Raw genomic sequence first — 21,741 nt, forward strand, 5'->3', positions numbered from 1 at the left:
TCCTTTTTTTTTACTCTCACATTATCTTGTTTGCAATAACAATAATTTTAAAAAAGAAAGATTAGATAATAAAAAAAATGATGATTAGCCTTACCAGCAATATCCTCTGCTGCTGAATGAACAAAGAGTTGCCATCTGGGAAACTTAGATTTTCTGTTGAGGAAGTTCAAACATCAAAAACTTTGCCTAAAAACATCCAAACAAATACACCCAAAGAGATTGTTAGCAGTGTACCAACATATAGACGGTTAACGCATATCAACCTCATTTCCTACAAACATCTCAGCTGGATATCACTGAGAGTGTTATAAAACTGCTGTAGTCAGAAGTCTGCTGTCATGAGATACAGAAGCACAATGAGCGCTTTGAATATACTCCAGAGTTTGCTTGCAGTAATGTGATGGTCATTTCATGCCTTTTTGGGGCTCACAGATACACACTCCTTTATCACTGTGAAGAGTTTGAAGAAATTTGTTTGGAGAAGTGCAGGGGCTGACTTGCTCTGTATGACAGTTCCGTTCAAAGATTCCTTGTTAAAAGAAGTTGGGACTGATCTTTGGAAACAGGAAATAACAGGCTTTTAATCTCCTTAAATGTCTGTGAGCCCGTCTGATGTACAGAAACAGTATGGAGACGAACCTCCGACTCAGAATAGATTTTGGTAATCAAAGTTGCTTCTTCATGAGCGCTGAAACAGAGTTTTACTTTTAAAAAAACATAGTTGTGTGCGAGAGAGAGAGACCCAATACAATATCATCATTACACTCAGCTCACAAAGTGATATCATTGCAGCTTTAAACATTTTGCAATCTTCCAAGTGGTAAACTGAACAAAACTGAGTATGTCTAAGATCTTTTTTTTGTCTTTTTGCTACAAACAGAACGACTGACCAACCCTGTGAATAAAACCCGTCAGCAATATTGCATCCACATGATAAAATGACTGAGCCTTACACAGGAGTATCATATCTTGTATCTTGTTTACTGAACCTTCTTTTCAATACATGTTCAGAAAATCAGCGTCCGTTTCACTGCCTCCTACAGGACACTCTCTTCTTCCACTTTCTTACAAACATTAATGTGACACAGAGCCGATACTGCCTCTCCTGGCATTACCATTGTAACAACACACTCATTCTATCTGTGTCTTTCAGATGAATAACAGGAACTTAGGATGTATGTATCTATGAATAATAACTATTATGCATACCCATATATTTATATAAACAACTAAGTTCTTGCGATACCACAGTAGATTACTTTACTATTAAAGTATTTTGAATGTGGGACAGCAGTCGCCAGTTTTCTGTGATATAATGAGCTCTTTTGGTCTAATAATAACGTGACAGTGAAAATGTTGAAAAGTCAATGCAACCCTTTGTGCTGTACTCAAACTTTCCTCAATTATTCTTTCCTTCTACAGTACGCAGAGAGAAATCTTTAAAGGTGATAGATTTGCTGAAGTGTGATGTAGTTTTTCCATGTTCAGCGTTTCTAGTGTTGGTGAGCTTTTCATTTGAGTAGACTTAATGTTAGCTTAATCGTCCTCAGCTGATGTTAATTGGAATTATGACCCATGAGATGAGCTTTCATATTGGTTGTATTCTCAGAATATTTTCCTTTTATACAACATTTCTTGCAAATCCCGTGTGTCATATTCATTTCCTTTGTCTTATCCTTCGTAAAATAAATAAATCCCAAATAAGTCCATATAAGTGATTCAAACAAAGACAGTGCTTTTTTGTTCTCCAATCCCTCCATGTTTGTTTTAGCCACTTCCTCCCGATACTGACTGTTATCTCTGCTATTTTACTGGAACCTGTTCCTCTATTATTCATCGTCCACCCCGGTCGGCTCAAATGACTGCACAGTTGTGGAAAACATGTGGCATGCTAGCTTTAGCTAGTGCTACTTGATGATCCCGTTTTTGTCTTTGCCTGTTTATCCTTTTTTTGTACATTACCAGCTAACCTCACCGCATCTGACACATTTTATCAATCTAATGTCAGTTAGTAACTTGTTCCACTATTTTGGTTGTTTATTGATGTTCATCAAACAGCTAGTAGGTGCATTACCACCACCTTCAGGCTGTAGTGGTGCATTACATACTACCAAATGGAAAAAGTGCAAAATAGTTGTTTTTGGGCAAATAAATAAACAAGTAAAAACAAAATAAAAACAAAATGTTGCATAAATTAGCATTTTTCTGAATAGTTTAATGACTATCTGAGTGCTCATGCCTATCCCTGATTATATTGTAGTAAGCTAACAAACAAAAACAAAGAAACAAAAACCTAAACAGTAACAGCTGTCTCCACCCCTCTGTCAGCCTTGGTGCTGGTTTAATACCTTGTTTTCAACATGGATCCATTTTAGTGACTAGATAATAACCTTTTTTGATGGTTGAAGACTTTCAGTTGGGGAAATATTGGATCAGAGTAAACAATTCTAGATGATTTATTATCATTATGTAACACATGACTGAACAACAAAATTGTAGAAGCAGTCCCTTCATGAAACTCAAAAACAACAAAAAATTAAGAAATTATTTAGTAATTTAAAAAAAATCTGTTTTTCATGTTAAGTGCGGAGGTTTCATTGTCTTACAGCCTGAGGAAAGAACCTGCTGTGAAGTCTTGTGGGATGACAGCAGATACGTCTGCTTGTCAGACAGCAGCAGGGTGAACAGGGGTGTTGCTTTTTTTTTTTTTTTTTTTTTTCAGGTGCTTTAGGCCCTGACACCTCACTGGTATCTCAGAAGCTTGGTACAACATTGGTGCTGGTGATATTCTGGGAGATTCTGATCACCAGCTGCAGAGTCTTCTCCTGGGGTGTATATGTCCATTATCAATTGATATTTTCAGTCTGAATACAGTGTAGTAGAAGTTAACAAGAACTGAAGTTTTAAGCCTGTTGCATTAATGTTTTGGCCTCCTTTTATTTAATTTATTTGTTTATTTACTATGTTTGAGAAATGATTAGTAAACCAACATCTATAAACTGACAAATACAGGTACCTGCTACATGGCAGCAGCAACCGCTAAAGTCAAGCTAAGTCTAAGCTCAGTTATGGCACCTCTGGTCAGTTTTTTGGGTTCTGATCATTTACTGATAATGCAAATGCACAAAAGGACCAGCCAATTACTCCCAGTATATATGGCTGCAGCACACAGACACATGCTATCTGCTAATTAGTGCAAGAAATAGGCTCTAAAACATTGTTTTAATGGCTGATGCTTTGTGTTTTAACATCAGGGATTGAATCCCTTGGAGCCAGCCTCAAGTGGTCATTAGTGGAACTGCAATTTGATGTGTCAGTGGCCGCTAGGCTTTCTTTACTATGGTGGAGATGTTTGATGATCATGAAAAGTATCAAAGACAAAGAATCTGATTAAGCATACACCATACAACACCAATGGGAAAATCTCTCTCTCTTTTTTTTACTACTTTATATCAGAAGCTTTCAGTTTTATTTTATGGTTGAGGTGATGCAGTTAGAATAAGCTAGGAGAAACCTACCATGCTCGTCCATTTGAGAGCTAGCAGTACTCATATTTTACTCAGCAATATGACAAATATGTGTCAGAAAAGATGCAGAAACTGTTGAGGAATCCTGAGTTTGACTTTGGAGCCTTTTGCTGCTAGTTTTTCTTTTCGGGTCGACCTTGAGGAGCCCTCCCTCTGCTGCCTTTTCACAGCACACTGAACAGCAAAAGGACAGACAAGGTGCATGTTAAGTGAAGGTGGTGGCTCCTGTCATAGTCGACCTGGGTGCTATCAGGACGGGATCAGTCGTCTGTGTCTGGATGACAGAACTGCCTGCATCTCCATCACTGCAGAGTGTCCACAGGCGTCTTTCGGCCTCGGTGTCATGACAGCCAGCTCAGCATGACAATAGGACAACTAAAGGGGACAAGCCGTCTGCTGTCAGCAGTTAAAACCAAATCCTGGGCTCCTGCCATCAACATATGTCCAAAATCTGAACTATTAAAACTTCACCTCGACGCTGATATAAATTTACTTAAACAATGTTGAAATGCTTATACAAATATTCAACATCTCCTGTCAAAATTAGACATTTGGCAAAGATTTAGGAAATGACCTTTAAAAAGTTTTGCTATTTGCAGACTGGTGTGCAGATCCTCGAACTCCCCCGAAGGACTGCTGAACATTGGCTTAAGAAGAAAAAACCCTAAAACTCCCATCTGTTAAAAAGAAACGAGATGTCCTGATGATTACAAGAATCAGAATCAGAATACTTTAATAATTCATAAGGAAATTATGTACGAGGAGACAATATTTGGTTAATTTCCTAAGGAATATTATGGACTATTAAAAGGGAATATTAACAAAGCAGTTTTGCTAAATGTTGCAAACTGGCATAACATAAACATGTTGACCTGAAAAAGTGCTGATTTTGAACCACTCCAGAGATTTGATTGTTGCTGCTTCTCCAGTGTGGATTCTAGAAATTTGTATTTTGTAGACTGAACAACCATTTTTTAGCAATAAAAAAAATTATAATAATTTGTTTGCCTTACTTTAATCAGTCAGCAAATTACAAACTAAGCATTGACCATGATGGCCAACCATTCTGTAGGCCCGGCCTGTGTGACTTGGGTGGAAGTGTTTTATAGTGGAAGTAGTGGATGTTAGTTCATTGGGTTCTGCAACATCTCTGACCACACTGTGATCATCACATCATATAAGAAAACATGCAGGCACATTTCTTATTTCTAACAGAGACCACAAAAAATGATATAACCCAATAGATCCTCACAATCATCACTTGCACCTTAAATCCATGTCGCAGAACTCCAGGTTTATTTTTCTGCTGGGAAGACAGCAGGGAGCCAGTGTTTGCTCAGCTAGTAAATAGACACACAGGACATGTGATGAGTGAAAGACCAGGTTTTTATAAACTTAGCCCAAATACACATCCATCCACCCATCCAAATCTGTTGTACAGTGTTTGCGCTATTTGTATGGATTTGTTGGACTGCATATATTTTGTGTTTGGTCAAAGTGCTACATTCATCCAGTTGTTTAGTGTGTACATTGTGTGATCACTAAACTTAAGCATTAGTTTGAAGCACTAAGTGGAAATCTAATCAGCATAAACTTTGTGTTCAGTTTAAAATAAAAGCACACAAACTTGGTAGACTCTTATTGTACCTCTGTCACTATTCAAAGCTATCCTCCCAGCCTTAAGAATTTTTTTCTGCTCATTTTCTGCAACCCCACAGAAGAGAAATGTGTAATTTATTCAAAGTCCATATTTGCTATAGTAATTAAATTCCTTCGTATGTTTACATTTTGTTTATTTCACCACTGTGACTAGTTCATTTAGCATTTTGGGAAGGCTTCTTTGTCTGAGAGAAAATCCATTTTCTAGCTCCTACCATTCACCGCCACACACAAGTACGCTGATTATTCCGGAGGCACAGAGCGGGAGCGCGGGCAGGAGAATGCAGGATGAGGACCTACAACTGACACAAGGTGCAAGCACCACCAGTGGCCTCAATCAGTCACGAGGTGCCTCAGCACGAATGGAGCAGAGAGGTTGTTGTGCTGGCAGCCCCCGGCAGCATGATTAAGGAGCCAGCGGTGTGATTACGCTGCTCGCCTTATGAATGGAGTAATAGAGGGAGGCATAGTCTGGTGCTAAATTCTCCTGATGGAGGTGAGACATGAGTATGCGGTGGGGAGGAGTCCGAGGCCCTCCCATGTGACCGAGAGAAGATAAAAGACGGACAATAGATAATTAAGGAACTGCCAGGACCTCTTTTCTATTCACATGGCTGTATTATTAAAGGGGATTCAGTCAGGAAGAATATTAATATAAACTACAGCCCGTGTGACTCAGATGAATATAAATTAGGGCCGGTGTGTGGAGGAATGCATTAGGGAGTGTTTATCAGGAGCACAGTGGAGCACGGTGATCATGAGAATGGGCTCCACACTTTGCCAATGAAGCTGTGTCGAGCTCCGGTGAATTAACAAACGCATGTCATCAGCAACAAAGGTGCTTTTGAGCAGTTTGCATGTTCACATATTTAAATCGCTGCTGCAGAAAAAAGTCACACAGCTGCAGTTTTTTTGCATATTAGTCTTCGTTCATTCAAGCTTCATCACTTTCAATGATTCAAAAAAAAAGAAAGAAAAAGAGTTTAAATCCCCTGTTGAAGAAAATGTATTTTTCAAGCTACATAGTACTAAAGAACATTAGGCAGAAAAGCATTTCATTCGTTAAGCATCAGTATAATCAGTTCATCACAGAGTAAATGTATTTCAGGCAGTGAAAAGGTGAGACTTTTCTGTGTCGTAGTTGTGGTTGAATTTGGTAAGTTTTTCATATCTGTGGACAAAAAAGGCTTATCTGCTGTAGGGGTTGTTGAGATGGAAGTACCTCTCCACATGGATTTCACAGATAAGTATTCAACCTTGTGCAATTTGGAGGATCCTTTTATCCAAAACACCCGACTGAACCTGCAGCTGTATACATTTTAAAGATGAATAAGCCCTGAGAGAAAAATATGACAGTGCCAGAAAACATTACCTGTGCTGAAACATGAATATACTGGCTATAATATATATTTTTTCTTCCATAACACATATCAGTGGGAAGGAAATTTCAATGATGAACCACTGAAAAAGTCAAGGATATGACTTTAATATAGAAAAAAAATCAGAAAAAAACAAAATTCTTAAAGTTTTCTTCATCTTCCTTTGAAGATAATGACAAGTTCCAAATTAGTTTAGAGTTGCATCCAAAAACTTCTGTTTTTCCCCCTTCATTAATCAAATGGTTGTATCCCTCCAGATATGTCCCTTACAATCTCCTAAAGGCCAAGATGACTTCTTGAAACGAGCCAGTTTGTCCATCCAACAGTCCAAACATCAAAAAATAAATGTAATCTTTGTTTGATAGATTTCTCAGTGTTTTCAAAAATTATAACCCAAGTTTCCCTTTGCAGGAAAATCCTGCAGATTACCCAGGCAGTTTTGCCGATGTGGTGGTGTTTAAAAAAAAAAAAATCAGGAAAAGCCTTTCATTCTTATAAATTAGAACACCATAATTTGCATAAGAATAGTTTGCCTCATCAGCGTTGATGGAGATTCACTCTGTTCTCAGGGGCTTCTCAGTTTCATTTTCATTAAATGTCTTCTGCCTGCAGCACACTTTAAATGGCAGTATTTTTACCTTCACAGGTAGGTGATTCCCAAATGAAAAGCTGACAAAACGTGACTTTATATGATTTTATAGATTAAGTTATAAAATCACCTGATACAAAATGAGCTCTAACTGGATCAACTTAGGTATGTAGTAAACACAAATACGAAGTTTTCAATAATACGTGATTTTGTAAAAAATACTAAAATGAATTTTAATGCCATTTTGAACAATTTTGAACATACTTACCCTCTATTAATCCATTGTTATTTGCTTATCTAAAGTCAGGTAATGGTGGCAATAGGCTAAGTGGGTTTTTCCAAATGTCCTTCTCCCTAGTCATACTTTCCAGTTACTCCTGGGGGATCCTGGGGCGCTTAAAGACCAGACGAGATATATAATCTCTCCAGTGGGTTCTAGGTCTACTCCAGGGTCTCCTCTGAGTTCAGTGTGCATGGAAAACCTCCAAAGGAAAGTGTCCAGAAGGCATCCTAAGCAGACGCAGAAGTACCTCAATGAACATAGGTGAGGGTTGGGGTGCAGATTGACTCGTAAAATGAAAACTTTCCTTTGAGCTCCGCTCTCTTCTTACCACGATAGTCTGGTACGATGGCCACATTGCTGCTGAAGCCTCATCAATCCACTAGTACAAAACACAGCCCACCTGCTCATCACTTGTTAACAAGATAATTGAAGTCCCCTGCTTGAAGTAATAATAATAATGGATTGCATTTATATAGCACTTTTCGGGGCCCTCAAAGTGCTTTACAATTCCACTATTCATTCACTCTCACATTCACACTCTGGTGGAGGCAAGCTACAGTTGTAGCCACAGCTGCCCTGGGGCAGACTGCCAGAAGCGAGGCTGCCATATCGCGCCATCGGCCCCTCTGGCCAAGACCAGTAAGTAGTAGGTGAAGTGTCTTGCCCAAGGACACAACGACCGAGACTGTCCGAGACGGGGCTCGAACCGGCAACCTTCCAGTTACAAGACGAACACCCAACTCTTGAGCCACGATCACCCAGCAGACAACCATGGCCTCAGGCACTTGGAGGCAGTGACTTTCTTGTACAAATATTTTTTTTTTAAGCAAACGAGTACTTGAAAAGCAAATATTGGTGCTATATCAGTAAAATACACAAAGAATATACTTTCTTTACCTTCAGTTAGTCAAATACATTTCACATTTTACCTGAGAGCTAAGATCCAGTCACACAGAGACCTGTTGGCAACCACTGCTCACTAGAAGACAGGGGTTGCAATTGCAATTCTTTCTAGCTGTAAGTGTCACATTCACTTGCAGTATTCATGAAAGATGCTAACTTGTCTGCAAAGACTGTTCGCTTTCATAGTAAAAGTCATGCATTTTCAATTGTTTTGGGGGGTTTCCCGCTCCGATTCTGGTTTGGGTCGCACTTTTTCAAGTTTCACTACTTCTCAGTAAGCCGCAGGCGAGTGTTTGCAGATAAATCGTTGTCTTCCATGCACACTATGGGCAACTGCGGTAATCTGTTAGTGACCAAAGCAATCACAAGGAGGTTTTTGGTGCAGGACGCTCTTGGTGACTGATTTCAGCTGACACAGCCAGTAACCTCCAGCAATCATTCACGAACCATGGGGGAATACACATTGTTTCCCAGCAGGCTTAGGGAAGCTGATTGGTCTCTGTGTGGCTGAGGCCTGCAATAACAAAAATACACACACATTTTTGCATGAAACTAAAAAGTCTTAATTTATGTATTTTTTTTCTGCTTCTTACAGTTATCTTAAGCATTCTTTGCTGCAAGATAAATGCACCCAAAGGGAAAACAGACTTGTGACCTTGTTCTTGTTGCAGAATAAATAACGGTCAGCTTGGCTCCTAAAGGAGCCTTTATTCCATAGCTGTAAAGCGGCCGCTATAGAAGGTCACTTTAACAACAAAAAGACACAACGATACACTTGGTTCATGATATATTTTTTATTGTTGGGTAAAATGACAAGCGTGTTTTCTCTATATAAATAACAATCACATGAAAGAACATACGAGACATGGCTATAGGGAAGTGGAATCAGTGTTTGTGATCACAATGTGCTGCTTGGGAACAGGATGTCCAAAATGATAGCTGTGTGTTTTGTTTTTCATTCTTAAAAAGGAGTGTGCTGATTTTCTGAAATGAACAGAACCTGGCAGAATCTGTACACTGATGAGAAACTAATGGACTCACAGCCAGCCGCTATGTACAGGACATTAACAGAGAGAAAGGTCAGAGGTCGTCATCAGCAGAGTCGGGGTTTAAAACAGGAAAATTTAAATCAAAGTATATACGCTTTAACTGGAAAGACAGAATGACTATATATAATCTGTACACATCAAAAGTTCATACTAAATTTGAGATACAGTTGCCCATTGTGATTCAGAGTCATAGAGTGCTAGGGTGAATATGCATAGAAATGTGTCCAGCTAGGAAACGGTTTCATTGACTACTGCAGTAGCATCTAGAAAGAGCTGCTTCTCATGCTCAAAGACCCTCTACACGGCACAACCACATCTACCCCAGTCCCCAGTGTGCTAGTTCATCATTACTTCACATTAAAACATTCACTTGAAACATGCTGTCAAACAGAGCAGACTACGCATGTGCTCCACATTCAGCTACACTCTAAGATGCTTTTCTTTTATTTGGTCCAAGGGATATTAAAATTATGACAGAATTTTCTTCACACACGAGTGCTCTATTGACTCTTAGCTAAGGAACATTTTTGAAATATTTTAAATTTCACAATGTGTAAAGCTGGCAATATTTACCTAACATCACCACTGACTTTCATTTTTCTGCTTTAGACTATAAATGAAAAGAAGAGGAAAAAAAAACTATATCATTCAAAACCTTCCAAAGCTGGTTATAATTTCGGATCAAAGGTTACAGAGCACACAACCATAATGAACCACTCAGTCTCCACTTCAAACAGGATGGGATCACAGCAAGGGCTCGTTTTAATTAGACAGATTTGGCTGCATTCGATGGATGAGAGCTGTAGATTTGTGAGGAACCACTCACACTCACCATGAATGAAGGGGTCAAAGAAAGAGGTATTAGTCTGCAGTCACACTGGGAATAATTATGCTAATTCCTCTGATGGAGGGGAATTTTCCTTGAAGGCACAGGAAAAAAGTTGGGAATGGGAAAATTGAAATTATAAGATTTAATCTGGGTGTATACAATATATATATGCGTTTCTGCCGATTCACTTTCATTTGTTTTTGTTAAGAGATTATCTACAGCATTCCCACACACTGAATACAACCGAATAATAATGCAAAGTTGCACATATTTATGATTTCATACCAATTTTCCTGAAAAAAATGTTACTAGCAAGCAACTTTGATGTAGAGGCAAACCACCAGGTGAAAACAAAACAAACAAACTTGGCTTCAAGACAATATCAATCAATTATGCCCTCACATATTTGTTCTTTTTTTTTAGCATTTTTTATTTTATTTTATTTTTTTCATTTTCGGATGACAGTCCCTCATCCGTGTGATGAAGTCAATTTGGTTTCTGAATCTGTGGTTTTCATTATCGGACTCCCACAAAACTAAAGAATCTGCAACAGAATTCAGTGCATTAGTACCTTTGAAAGGAAAAAGCTCACTGGGTCTCATCGTCATGACCTAAGACTCTCCCACCCACACCACCACGTTGCCTTTGAGGACATCGGTGATCTCACAGTTGAGCTTGTTGAGCCGTCCATCCAGGATGAAGAGGGACTCTCTGGACGGTGTCATGAGGTACTGTCCGAACAGTCCGCTGCCCGCCATGATCCTGTTCTTGCTGCTCCACGGCCACTCAAAGGACTTGGTCGGCTCCTTCAAGCTCTTGATCATCTTGACTTTGCCGGTGCTCAGCTCCACAAACAGAGCGTCAGTTTGACGGCCGGAGCTGCCGAAAACGTTATACTGGTGGACTTCGGTGAAGGAGCGCTGGAAGGCCAGATCAGATAGGTGCAAGTTGGTGTGGATATCGAAGGGTTCCTGGATTTGCCCTCGCTCTGAGATCGTCTGGATTCTCATCAAGCCATCACTGTCATCGACAGTGACCAAGTAGTGGCCGTCTGGAGACACATAGGGAGTGCCAGTGATGTCACGGTTTTGTCCAATTACGCTGTCTGTCACGCTGTCTAAGATGAGCTGAGGCTGCGTGGCACCGGTAGAGTCTGGCCTGCAGTTAACAAAGTAATAGCCACCCAGATGGGTGTAGGCTACAGACTTGGGGATGCAGCTGTACTCCCATAAACTGATGTTTTTCACATATGAAGTCGTCTCCAGGTCAATCTTGTGTAGGACAGGCTCATTTCGATGAAGGATGAGGCCAAATCTGCAGAGAATTTAAAGAGAAAAACAAAGAAAAGATTTAATCAATATCACATTTTTCTTCTGAAATCCAAATTAAGAATCAAGAAACTGCCAACCCAGTTGACTGGTTGAGCACTTTGTACAAAAGTAGGGTCAGAATATATCCAAAATATTTCGGTTTACCTGAGCATGACTTTAGCGATACATTTTTCCCATTTAAGACCGTCCAAGCAGTAATGCACAACTGCCCAAATCTGCAGTTTGTTTAATAAACTCTTGAGGCTTCCTTCGAGATCAAATGAATCCCCACAGACCCCCGTGTTAAAACAAAACACAAACGTAGAAGCAAGTTTAAATGTTGTATATTATTTCTATATACAGTTTCTGATGCATAAACTGCAAATAATGCACAATGTATTCCCTATAATCCCCATCCAGCAAACATCTCGGCTATCTGACAAAATGCCGCAACTCAGCACGTCCACACATTGCTGAGAATGAGATTTAGCAAGTCAGCAGGTGAAATTTGCCTCCTTAGTGATGCTGCAACTTTTGCATTTTTAGCCTTTATGGATTGTAATTGGTCAATGCTTTCCTTTAAACCAAGTGGAGTGAGTACCTGGAGAAAACTCACTCAAACACAGGCAGAATATGCAAACTCCACAAAAAAAAGCTCAGCTGTCAGTCAATCCAAATCTAGGACCTTTTCACTGTAGGGCATGAGTGCTAGCCACTGCAACACTGTGTTGCTCTGCTAAGATTAGAAGACCATCAGGTACCATTGTAGTTCTGACCGCCGGTGGCATTTCTCCCATGACCTGCTTGGAACCAATGGGGGGGTAAAGTAAATACATTTTGGGTTTAACTTGGTTTTCATTTGAAAACCAGTTGTAAAAGGGATTTCAATGGAAACTCATCCCCATATAAATAAACATACAGTCTCCTCAGTCTGGTTGTGCTGACAAATTTGACCAAAATTACACAAAAACAGTACATTAGAACTTTGAGGGGTTTTTTAAACACCTTTTCCTTGGATTGCTGCATGACTTTTTTGAATTTTGTTTCACAGACTTGAAGAGCTTCTGACTTTGCTAATCCAGAGTTTTACCTTTAACTCTAGCACTCATACTATTAGATAAAATATCTCAACAACTGCTGATGAAATTTGAAGTATATAGTCATCGCACCCCATGTTAATTATAATAATCTTGATGATTCTTAGTTTTTCCATCCTAGACCATCATCAAATTGCATTTTTAATTTTTTGTTTTATGACCAACTACATCATCCTATCAGCTGCAGCTGTGTTTAGTTCTAAGCTCTTTATAATTTGTGCTCTAATACAGACTGACTAGCAATTAGTGCTTGTAAGCTGAATTTGAGGGGCAAAATCATACGTTTCTAGGCTGTCTTCTCGAGCTTCCCGGCCTTTTTGGATGATTAATGCAGAAGGACATCTTGTTAGTTCAAAGCTCAAGTCATTTGCTTTGAACAGTCATGCACTGTATTTGAAAATGTTCTGTAATTTTTGATTTTTTTTTAAAGAAATCTGACAGTAAAATGCCCCCTAGAAGCTTAACCTGCAGGTGCAAAAAAAATCTTAAATCGACCAGCACAATGCAGATGATAAGGCAAGGTCAACCTGAAATAAGAAATTGATTTTTTTTTACTAGGTAATTATGAAGATTGTTGGACTGTCATAATTTTAAATAAATTTTCAGGAGCAAAACTTTAACATATCTGAGAGGTCCATTTAAAACACTAAAACGGCCATCTTCTGCCCTCTGGCAATCTTCATATTGGCTGTCTAAAATCATCTACACTTTCCCCTTTAATAGAATCATAGCAGTGTTATATGTGGGCAACAATCAGTGAAAATGCTACTCATTAGAAAAACCCAAAGAACCTCCTAATGGCACATTACACTTTAACAGCTGAACAGTTGGAATATGCAAGGAGCGGACAGGCCTCAATTAAATGCGAATACCAGGTGATTGATGCTGACAGGCGCTTCAATCTTGCCATCATTCATCATCTTTTATGCCGTTTGAACACCACACTGTCTGTACCTGTGAACAGAAAATGGCTGTTTGAAAGCCACACAGCACATTATCATCACTGTGAAGGGAATCATTGATCAGAGATCATTGTGTCCACTGGGGCCAGGCAGGAGATTGCACAGGGTCACAGAAACAACTAAAGCAGTGTTTTTGGTTTGTAACATGTGAGCATAAATTGATAACAACTATTTCTCACGTGTGCGAGGCTGGCTTTACTCCTTAATTAGTTATATTTCACTTATTATGTGATCAGTATTTAGTTTTGGGTTGTTTTTTTTACTTAAAAATTTCCTGCCGTTGGTTTGGAGCTGCTAACGACCGATGGCTTTTGGCATCTTAAATAGTCTTTAATTAGCCTGTCTTATTATTAATGGAGCAGTTTTTCTTATTTTGTTGCCAAGTCTAGACTGTGCTACAAAACAGTTGTCTGCATTTAGCACAGAAATTGTGGAGCAGACCATTTATTTTCATTCATTTTCACAACTAAAAATCCTTTTTTTTTCAATTTAATCAGGAAAACAGCAGATTTAATTGTTCCTTTTGTAACTCAGTGTTACTGTAAGAACTTGCAATGTGAATTATTTGACCATTTTCTGTTCTGCACTCCACCCCCTTCATACAGTTAAAGAGCTACTTTCTACTCATTGTCGTTTAATAAAAATACAAAAATTTATTATTATGATTTAGCCAAGTCTAAGACTGAAAGGAAACTGAGGACCACCACTGAAAAACAACTACTTTAATCCCTGTAAGGGGAACCAAGGATTTCAGAATAAGTAAAGCAAAGACAAAGGAAACAGGTCAGAGTAGGCAGGTTGCTGCAGGGAAACGAGACTTGGACAATCTAATCCAAATTAATTACCTGGACTGGACTTTTATTTAAGGTTAGAGTCTAACACTGGACCAGTTCACTCATCCTACCAAGTTGTTATTGCTCAGATATGTGAATGTGTTACTTCCATAAGAAGCAAGCATAATTTCTCTCTTAATCATTAGTTAGGCTAGCAGAGTCTAACTAATGATTATATACATTAATGATTATATACAATAAACTTTTATTTGGAGTTGACATCAAACTGAAATGAACCACACTTTGCTGTTTTTTCCTGGCTCCGAACTGGTCTATACTGGTGGCTGTGTGCCCAAACCTTCTTCACTTTGTCATTATGAGGTATTTGTAGAATTTTAAGGGTGAAAAATGAATTGAATCCTAAGATTCAATAAGAAACAACCACTGTAATACGACAAATTGTGGAATGAGCGAAGCGTTGTGAATACTGCACTGTATCCTAACAAGAAGCTCTAGCATCTCTCTCAGTAAGTGCTTGTGAATACAGCCAAATTCTCAGAACAGCCAAGAATTAAAATGCCCATTCAAATGAATTAATCAGACAAAGTTTTCATTATACAATCAGGACTTATGAGTAATTTAGACTGTAAAATTTGTTGGCAGTATACACTGGTTAACTTTCATAAGTGGTATTCGATTCACTGGAGTCTTACAAAGATTTATGATCATTCAATCAATTCTGTGAAACCACCAAAGCGGTTTTATGTCAATTAAAAAGCCCTCAGTCACTAAACATGTTGGTTCTTCATTCTACTATAGTGTCCCTCACCTATATTAAAAAATAAGCTCTGAAGAAAGATGGGGGAATCTAGAAGAAAATCATCAGAAAAATGTATTGTGCAGTTTAAATCTGAAAAACCATTTTCACCCACTGGCAGGCAGAGCTGGTGATTTACAGACCAATAATACAACTCTGCCTATCAAACAACACTGAAATTGTTTTGCCATGGATTATTATCAATATTGTGGCTGATCAATGACTAGTGCACAAATGCTGTGAAATATTGGTAACATGCTTGGAAGCAAAAGGTCGATGCGATGAAACAAATACTTTTCTCCATGGTTTGACTTTTTTTTCATGTATGAAAAATTGATAATCAGACATTGTTTGGCCTTGCTGTGATGTGAACACAGCTGGGGTGCTTCACTGGCAGACCCGGATTGCTCTGTGCCAAACTGACAGCTGCTGTTTGTCGTTTGTACCAATGACTAATGCATAAAAGATTTCCCCCAATTCTGCACAAGATGGCTATGTTCAACTAGCTGCTTTGCATGCTAACTCATCTCTGTGTCAGTGTTTTCACTTTAGAAATGGCTGAGTCTAAACACTTAACCCCAGAGTAATGTTTGCTATGCAGTTCAGTAAAAGATCCTCAGGGTAAAGCTCGTGAGCAGCGACAATGGATGCTGAACAGTAAAATATATCTAAAGCACAGCAATTCTTGTTCACCCATCCTCTAGCACAAAAAGAAACATCAAACCAACATCTCGCTCGACTTGTTTTGCCAAAAGGGAGTCTGTGCAATGATTAGAAATTTGTGGAGAAAAAAAAAAAGAAGTGTGGGTAGCTTGAGCTGCAGGGTGCTATAGATGTGGGCATAAATAAGAAACAACCACTTTTTTTCTTTCCTTTTGCTGACATGTAAATTTGCTTGGCTACAAGTCGATGGCTGTAATGAATGACAGCCCCTGGAAGTTCCTGTTTGCTTTATAGTAGCTGCCGAGGGAATCCCCAGTCATTAAACAATCCCTGGAAGTTGCTGAATATATGTTGGCCGTTCGCACACTGCTCATGTTGCTTAATCGACTAATCGATGCTGTGTTCCTGCCAGCAGATAAATGCCTGTGTGAGTACCAGATATATAAAGAAAAATCAGAGCCACAGGGTAGCAGTTAATTCCAACTTCTCTATTATCTGCAATAAAACAGTTGTCCAAATAAAAAATGTGTATAGATCCAAAGCTTTGTCCTGCTTCACATGTTGTCACACATTCTCCAGAAGAGTACTCGGCTTCAGCCTCAGGTACTGTCCGATTTTAGCCATATGAAAAACATTCATAATAGTTGCACCTCCAAAGAGAAAGCTTATTTTTAACTATGAGTAGCTGTTAAAGAGAGCACTTTTCACACAACATTGTGGGGAAAAAAGAAAGAAAACATGGTCACACTTTCCTGCAATCTTCCCTGCAGGTCTCAGTGGATCTAATTACAGCTGTGCCAGCAACCCCACCCACACTCCCACCACACAGACACACGCCGGACTGCGTGCTCCTCCTCGGCAGGAGACCGTTAACTTCCTGAAATCCTCCAGACCTCCTGCTTGTTCCTGGCCTCTCCGTGACATTAGCCAAGCGTTTGGGAAAAGCTTTTCTCTATCCGCGTTAAGCCCGGGTGTGACAGCTGCTCGTGACATGTGAAAACCGAAGCAGCGTTTTGATGCACTCTGCACTCAGCAGGTCTATGCTTTGTTGTTGATGAACTAAAGCGATAAAGAGCAGGTGAGGTGCCAAACTGCCCCCCCTTCTCTGACTTTGTTGGGTTTTTTTTATTTGATCTCGGTGAGAACAAAGAAAACACTAATGACTCCTGTAAGTAGTGGCATTTGATGATAATACTAATTGCTGATTCATTCTTAAAACCACTCTTTAACCGTTTGACACAAAGAGTTTGGGGATATCTTTATCAGTGTAAGGAGGCAGCTGCATTTAATTGTTGTTATTCTGTTTTGGTCATGATGTTTCTGAAAGGAAAATTTCAACAGCTATAAACGGCATAGCTTATTTCATTGTTTTTAAAGTTAATGCACATTATGTGGACATCCTGTACAGAACTGGAAATAAACCTAAGCCTCAGGTATTGCTGCTGATTTATCAGGTAAATCACCATTTACTGGTAATGTCTAGCACCAAGCTTGGAAATTTGTTACATTATTTCCTTAAAAGAAAAAGAAAAGAGTCCGAACGGTTGAAAGGTCTATTTCAATCAAATTAGTAAAGGTAGGGCCTAGCAGGCAGCCGTCAGCTGTAGCCACTTTCCTTTGTCCCATCTGTCAGTCAAAACCTCTATACCCCTAACAGGGAGTGGGTGTTTACTATTCATAAAGGCCACAATCTTTTAGTTTTTTTGTATCCGGTTACAAAAATGCTTCCTTCAGAGATGGACTCACTTTTGGAGCCAAAGTGGCCATTAAAGAAACAAATCCTCTTTGATGTTCATTTTCAGCTCCTTATTTTTGCTGCACGATTATTTGCTTACATGTCATTTTTAATATTCACCTTAATGTTGTGACCAAGTGACGAAAATCATAATAAACTCCTAAACTTAACTAACCACTGAGTAAAAAAGCAACGCTCTAAATGGGAGATTAACTGCAACCTGCCTTAGCATCTTCTATCCTAGACCTCCACCTCGCCCTTGCGTCTCCTTTATTTGAATTTGATACACAATACTTCTTAGAGTCTAATACTGCAGGAGCCCCTGCATCAGGGCACCGATGCCTAAACACCTTTGACATGTGTAAGTCTGTCACCCCAGCGACTTCTGACCAAGAGCAGTATTTGATGGCTTGGAATGTGAACCAGTTGGATGGGCTGAGCTTCTGCCTCCCAGACACTTTAAAGTAGGCATGAAGATGCCTTACAGCTTAACATGCACTGAGGGGTAGATTCAGAATCTATTATGATGTATTATTAAATCTACAGAATTATAAAATTATAAAAAATGAATCGGATTATAAATTTACCAGTGTGACATGCCTATCTCGCTAGTCACTTGCATTTGTCAGTCCTCTTATTTTTTGAGCATTTGAAAAGCACTGCGTACAAGATCTACCAGAGCTACTGTGTAATATTTAGAGTCTTTGCACAGGAACCTGCACAGGAACACAGCTGACAAATACTTGATTTTAAACAACCTAGCAACATTTAAGATAAAATAATAATTGATGAAATTAATTCAGTATTTGCAACTGTACTGAAATCTGGTAACTGTTCAAAAAGTTTTCAAGAAGAATGCAGATCATTTTCTGCCACTTGCTGTTTATTACTGAAAACTGAATATTTTTGGTAATCTGTTGGTTGGAAAAATTAAGATTAAGATTATTTAGTTTTTCTTTGTTTTTGGAAGTTTTTATGACCGAGTGATTTGATTAAAAAAAAAAATCAGTAACTTTGGCCTTTTTCTTCGTGGCCAAACCAGAGTTTAAACAGTCGAAGGATATTTAACAGTTGTAAGGATCCTGCGACTTTCTGCAAGTGTCCTTTGAGATACTGCCAAGAAATGTAAAGCAAAGAGTACACTGACATATTTAAAATTTCTAATACTTATAATATGCTTATATTATTTATTGTTTTCTGCAACTCTTTTGTGATTTTTTATGCTGGTTCTTGTTAGTCTTTTGAATTTATTTAAAAAATAAGGAATTGTATAATCAGTTTCAGGGTGCCCAGTTTCATCAGATAACTGTGTGGCCTTGATCCAAAAACCCACTCAAGTAGCGCAAAACAATGCTCATTCAAATTATTGTATTGAGTCTTGAAGAGATTTTAAGTAAAGTGAATTAAATGCCAAAGGGGTGAACCTAATTTGCAAATCAATTTACATTAGGAATGTTGCTGGATCATGCTGGATGTACCTGATGTGGTTAATGATGAGGCTGGAGGCGGGAATGAAGAAATCGTCCACTCTGTCGAAGCGCCTGCCGACCGGTTGTGTGTGAACGGTGTGGTGGGAGACTCTTCCGCTGGCCTGATTGATCACCTGGTGAAGACCAACAGAGAAGCAGGTGGGTGTTTAAAATGAGCTTGATGAATACACTCAGTGCTGCTGGTTTCTCCTCATTAAAGTCTTTAAATCATACTTACTTGGAGCTAACAATGAACCGAAAGGGACTAATATCAGAAAGCTGCAAAGGTTTCCAGCATTTTTTAACAGATAAAACTCTTCAGCCTCTCCTCGTGCTGTTGAGTAGCTGGAGCTTCTCAGTAGGAGGTGATGTGTGCTATATTCCTTGGTGTCTAAATAATCATCATGCATGCATGGAAGCGTGTAGACATGTGGTTGTGTGTAGGCAGGGTTTGCTTTGATTGTACCACAATGCTGAAGGCAAATTGCCACAGACCAAATCCCTGCATTACAAATCTCTGTGCTCCTGATGACAAACTAGAATTTCCAATGAAACCGCTCAATTTGACTCAAAGGAAACAATTAAAAAACACACTCATTAAATATTTGTTCCATTTATAGCAAAGGCCTCAAAATTGAACATATGCAAAGAGTATTTATAAGGTGCAATCAATAAGTGTAGTGAATTCCAGAATTTAAAGAAAGAAAGAAACAGCAGATTTAGTTAGTACTATAATAGCGCGAGTGCTATTTTCAGTGTGTTCCCCAGAGGTCCTGTTTTACCACTTGAAGTATGCAATATGTGCTACACTGGCTCAGCAACCCTTCATCTTGAGTATCATGTTAAAAATTATTACATGAAATTTGGGTCATTTTGATGTTGACCCAACAAGTTAATGTTTGCTGTTCGCAGAGACACAAGTGGTCAGAACAGGATATCTAAAGAGCAGTGTGAATGAGATGGACCAATCCTGATGTGCAATAAAAGCACCATCTTTTGATATATATATTTTAATTTAACTTTTTAATGATACAACACTCTACCTTTGTGGTCAGAAGTTTATGTGCCTGGATTTATGTGTAGTGGTTCAGAACCAAAAACTACTACAGCCTTAATGCCTGCTGCACTCAAAGTGCATTTAATTAACTTAAAATATACTCTAAGGGAGAAGCAATGAAAGTAAAGGTGGGATGCAGATGGAAATTAGCCCAAGGCTATTATCTGGCATATTTACATTTGTTAAAATGTTCATTAATATGTATTGCCCCTCTTTCTAAAAAATAAATAAATAAATAAAAATAAAATATTTTTTTCAACTGTCAAATAATGCACAGCTGAAGTCACTGAATTTGTTGTAGGGAGAAAAGATCTGTTTGTTTGTTTTTATCACCTGTAGCTTTCTGGATTGGCTTTGTTGGTAATGTTATGCTAATAGTTATTCCTTATTGCTGATTTTACAGCTTACACATGCCTATCTTCACACAGGGTATTTAATATAATCAGCAGGAAGATATTAAGTTCCTCTATCAGCTCTTTTTATTTATAGAATCCTGAAAGGGTTCGTTGAGTAATAGAAAATTAATGACCAGATAATTTGGCACTGTTGGTAAAGGAAAAAGGAGCACCCTTGGACTCTGGGACAACATGATTGGTATTTTTCACAATTTTCTGACAGTTGGTGAACATAATACATTTTAAAGCATGTGAACTATCCGAACTTTGCCTTGATAGTCTGCATCTCTGTGCTTGTTTATATAACTCACTGCTTTCAACCGTTTTACAAGGACGAAAATGGACAAGGACTGCAGAGGAGAGAAAAACATTGAAATATAATTAACTAGTGAACCACGGACACACCTGCAGGGTAGGAAAGTTCTTCTCCATGTCTCCCCAGCTGAGCAGCCACACCTGGTCATGAGATTTGTCATAGTGGAGCTTCACTGGATACGGGTCAGTGCTGACCGTCTGAAAGAGAACACACAACCGATCAAAAACCAAATTGAGCCCAAAGACAGCAGGGCCATGATATAATACCGCAAGGCAAACTAGACTTGTGTTTGAAGAGATCCCTCTTTGATGTGCAATGGTAATGCTTTTGAAAGGTTTTCCTGCAGACTAATGCACCGCGGGTTGACAGGTCCAAGTCTTCTTTTAACAAGGTAGATTGGAGGTGTGCTTTTTATGTATAAGGTGTGTTTGGTGTTGAGCTGCATTTCAAATCAAGTGGTGACAGACACAATTTCTTTACCACACTGAAGTAATTGCTTTCAGTCTTTATCCGTTCTTTGACACACAGCGGCAATATTCCCAACCAGAACAATAGATGAGTCGTATGTGACAGAAAAGCGCTCCTCATGCATTATGTCCACCTGAGTGCAGAGAGACACCCGGCTCAAAGGGAATACGGAAATCTCAGGGGAAGCGAGAGCATGCAGTAGCTTTACTCCTCACAACAGCAAGAAAAAGCAATCATCTTTTTAAAAAGAATTATTGCAACCCTGTATTCCCACAACCCCGTTTGACTGCAGCTTTCCTTCTATAATATTTGTTTTGCCACAAAATCCTAATGGTATTGTTTACCTTGGCAAAATATATACTGTATTACTGAGAGAGTAAACCTCTCCTAAGAGAGTTATTGCAAATAAGATGAGAATATCTGTTGAATCCTAACTAATCTCCGAGCATGTAGTCATCAGA

The 21,741-nt window shown here is 38.9% G+C and overlaps 1 protein-coding gene across 3 annotated transcripts in view; it reads right to left on the bottom strand.

Moving 5' to 3' along the window:
* Positions 1 to 9,115: 9,115 nt before the first annotated feature.
* Positions 9,116 to 21,741, bottom strand: part of fstl5 (follistatin-like 5) — a 190,816-nt gene continuing 178,190 nt past the window's right edge. For all 3 annotated transcript variants that reach the window (XM_005726504.1, XM_005726503.1, XM_013909182.1), the window contains 3 exons: positions 20,902 to 21,009; positions 19,054 to 19,178; positions 9,116 to 11,532 (listed from right to left, as the gene is read on the bottom strand). In XM_005726504.1, coding sequence (XP_005726561.1) covers positions 10,830 to 11,532; positions 19,054 to 19,178; positions 20,902 to 21,009 — 936 coding nt within the window. In that variant the 3' untranslated portion in view covers positions 9,116 to 10,829. The remainder of the gene's footprint in view (positions 11,533 to 19,053; positions 19,179 to 20,901; positions 21,010 to 21,741) is intronic.

The sequence above is a fragment of the Pundamilia nyererei genome, unplaced genomic scaffold (genome assembly GCF_000239375.1).
Source record: "Pundamilia nyererei isolate P.nyererei 1_Seehausen unplaced genomic scaffold, PunNye1.0 scaffold00020, whole genome shotgun sequence".
In the NCBI taxonomy this organism is placed as follows: domain Eukaryota; kingdom Metazoa; phylum Chordata; class Actinopteri; order Cichliformes; family Cichlidae; genus Pundamilia; species Pundamilia nyererei.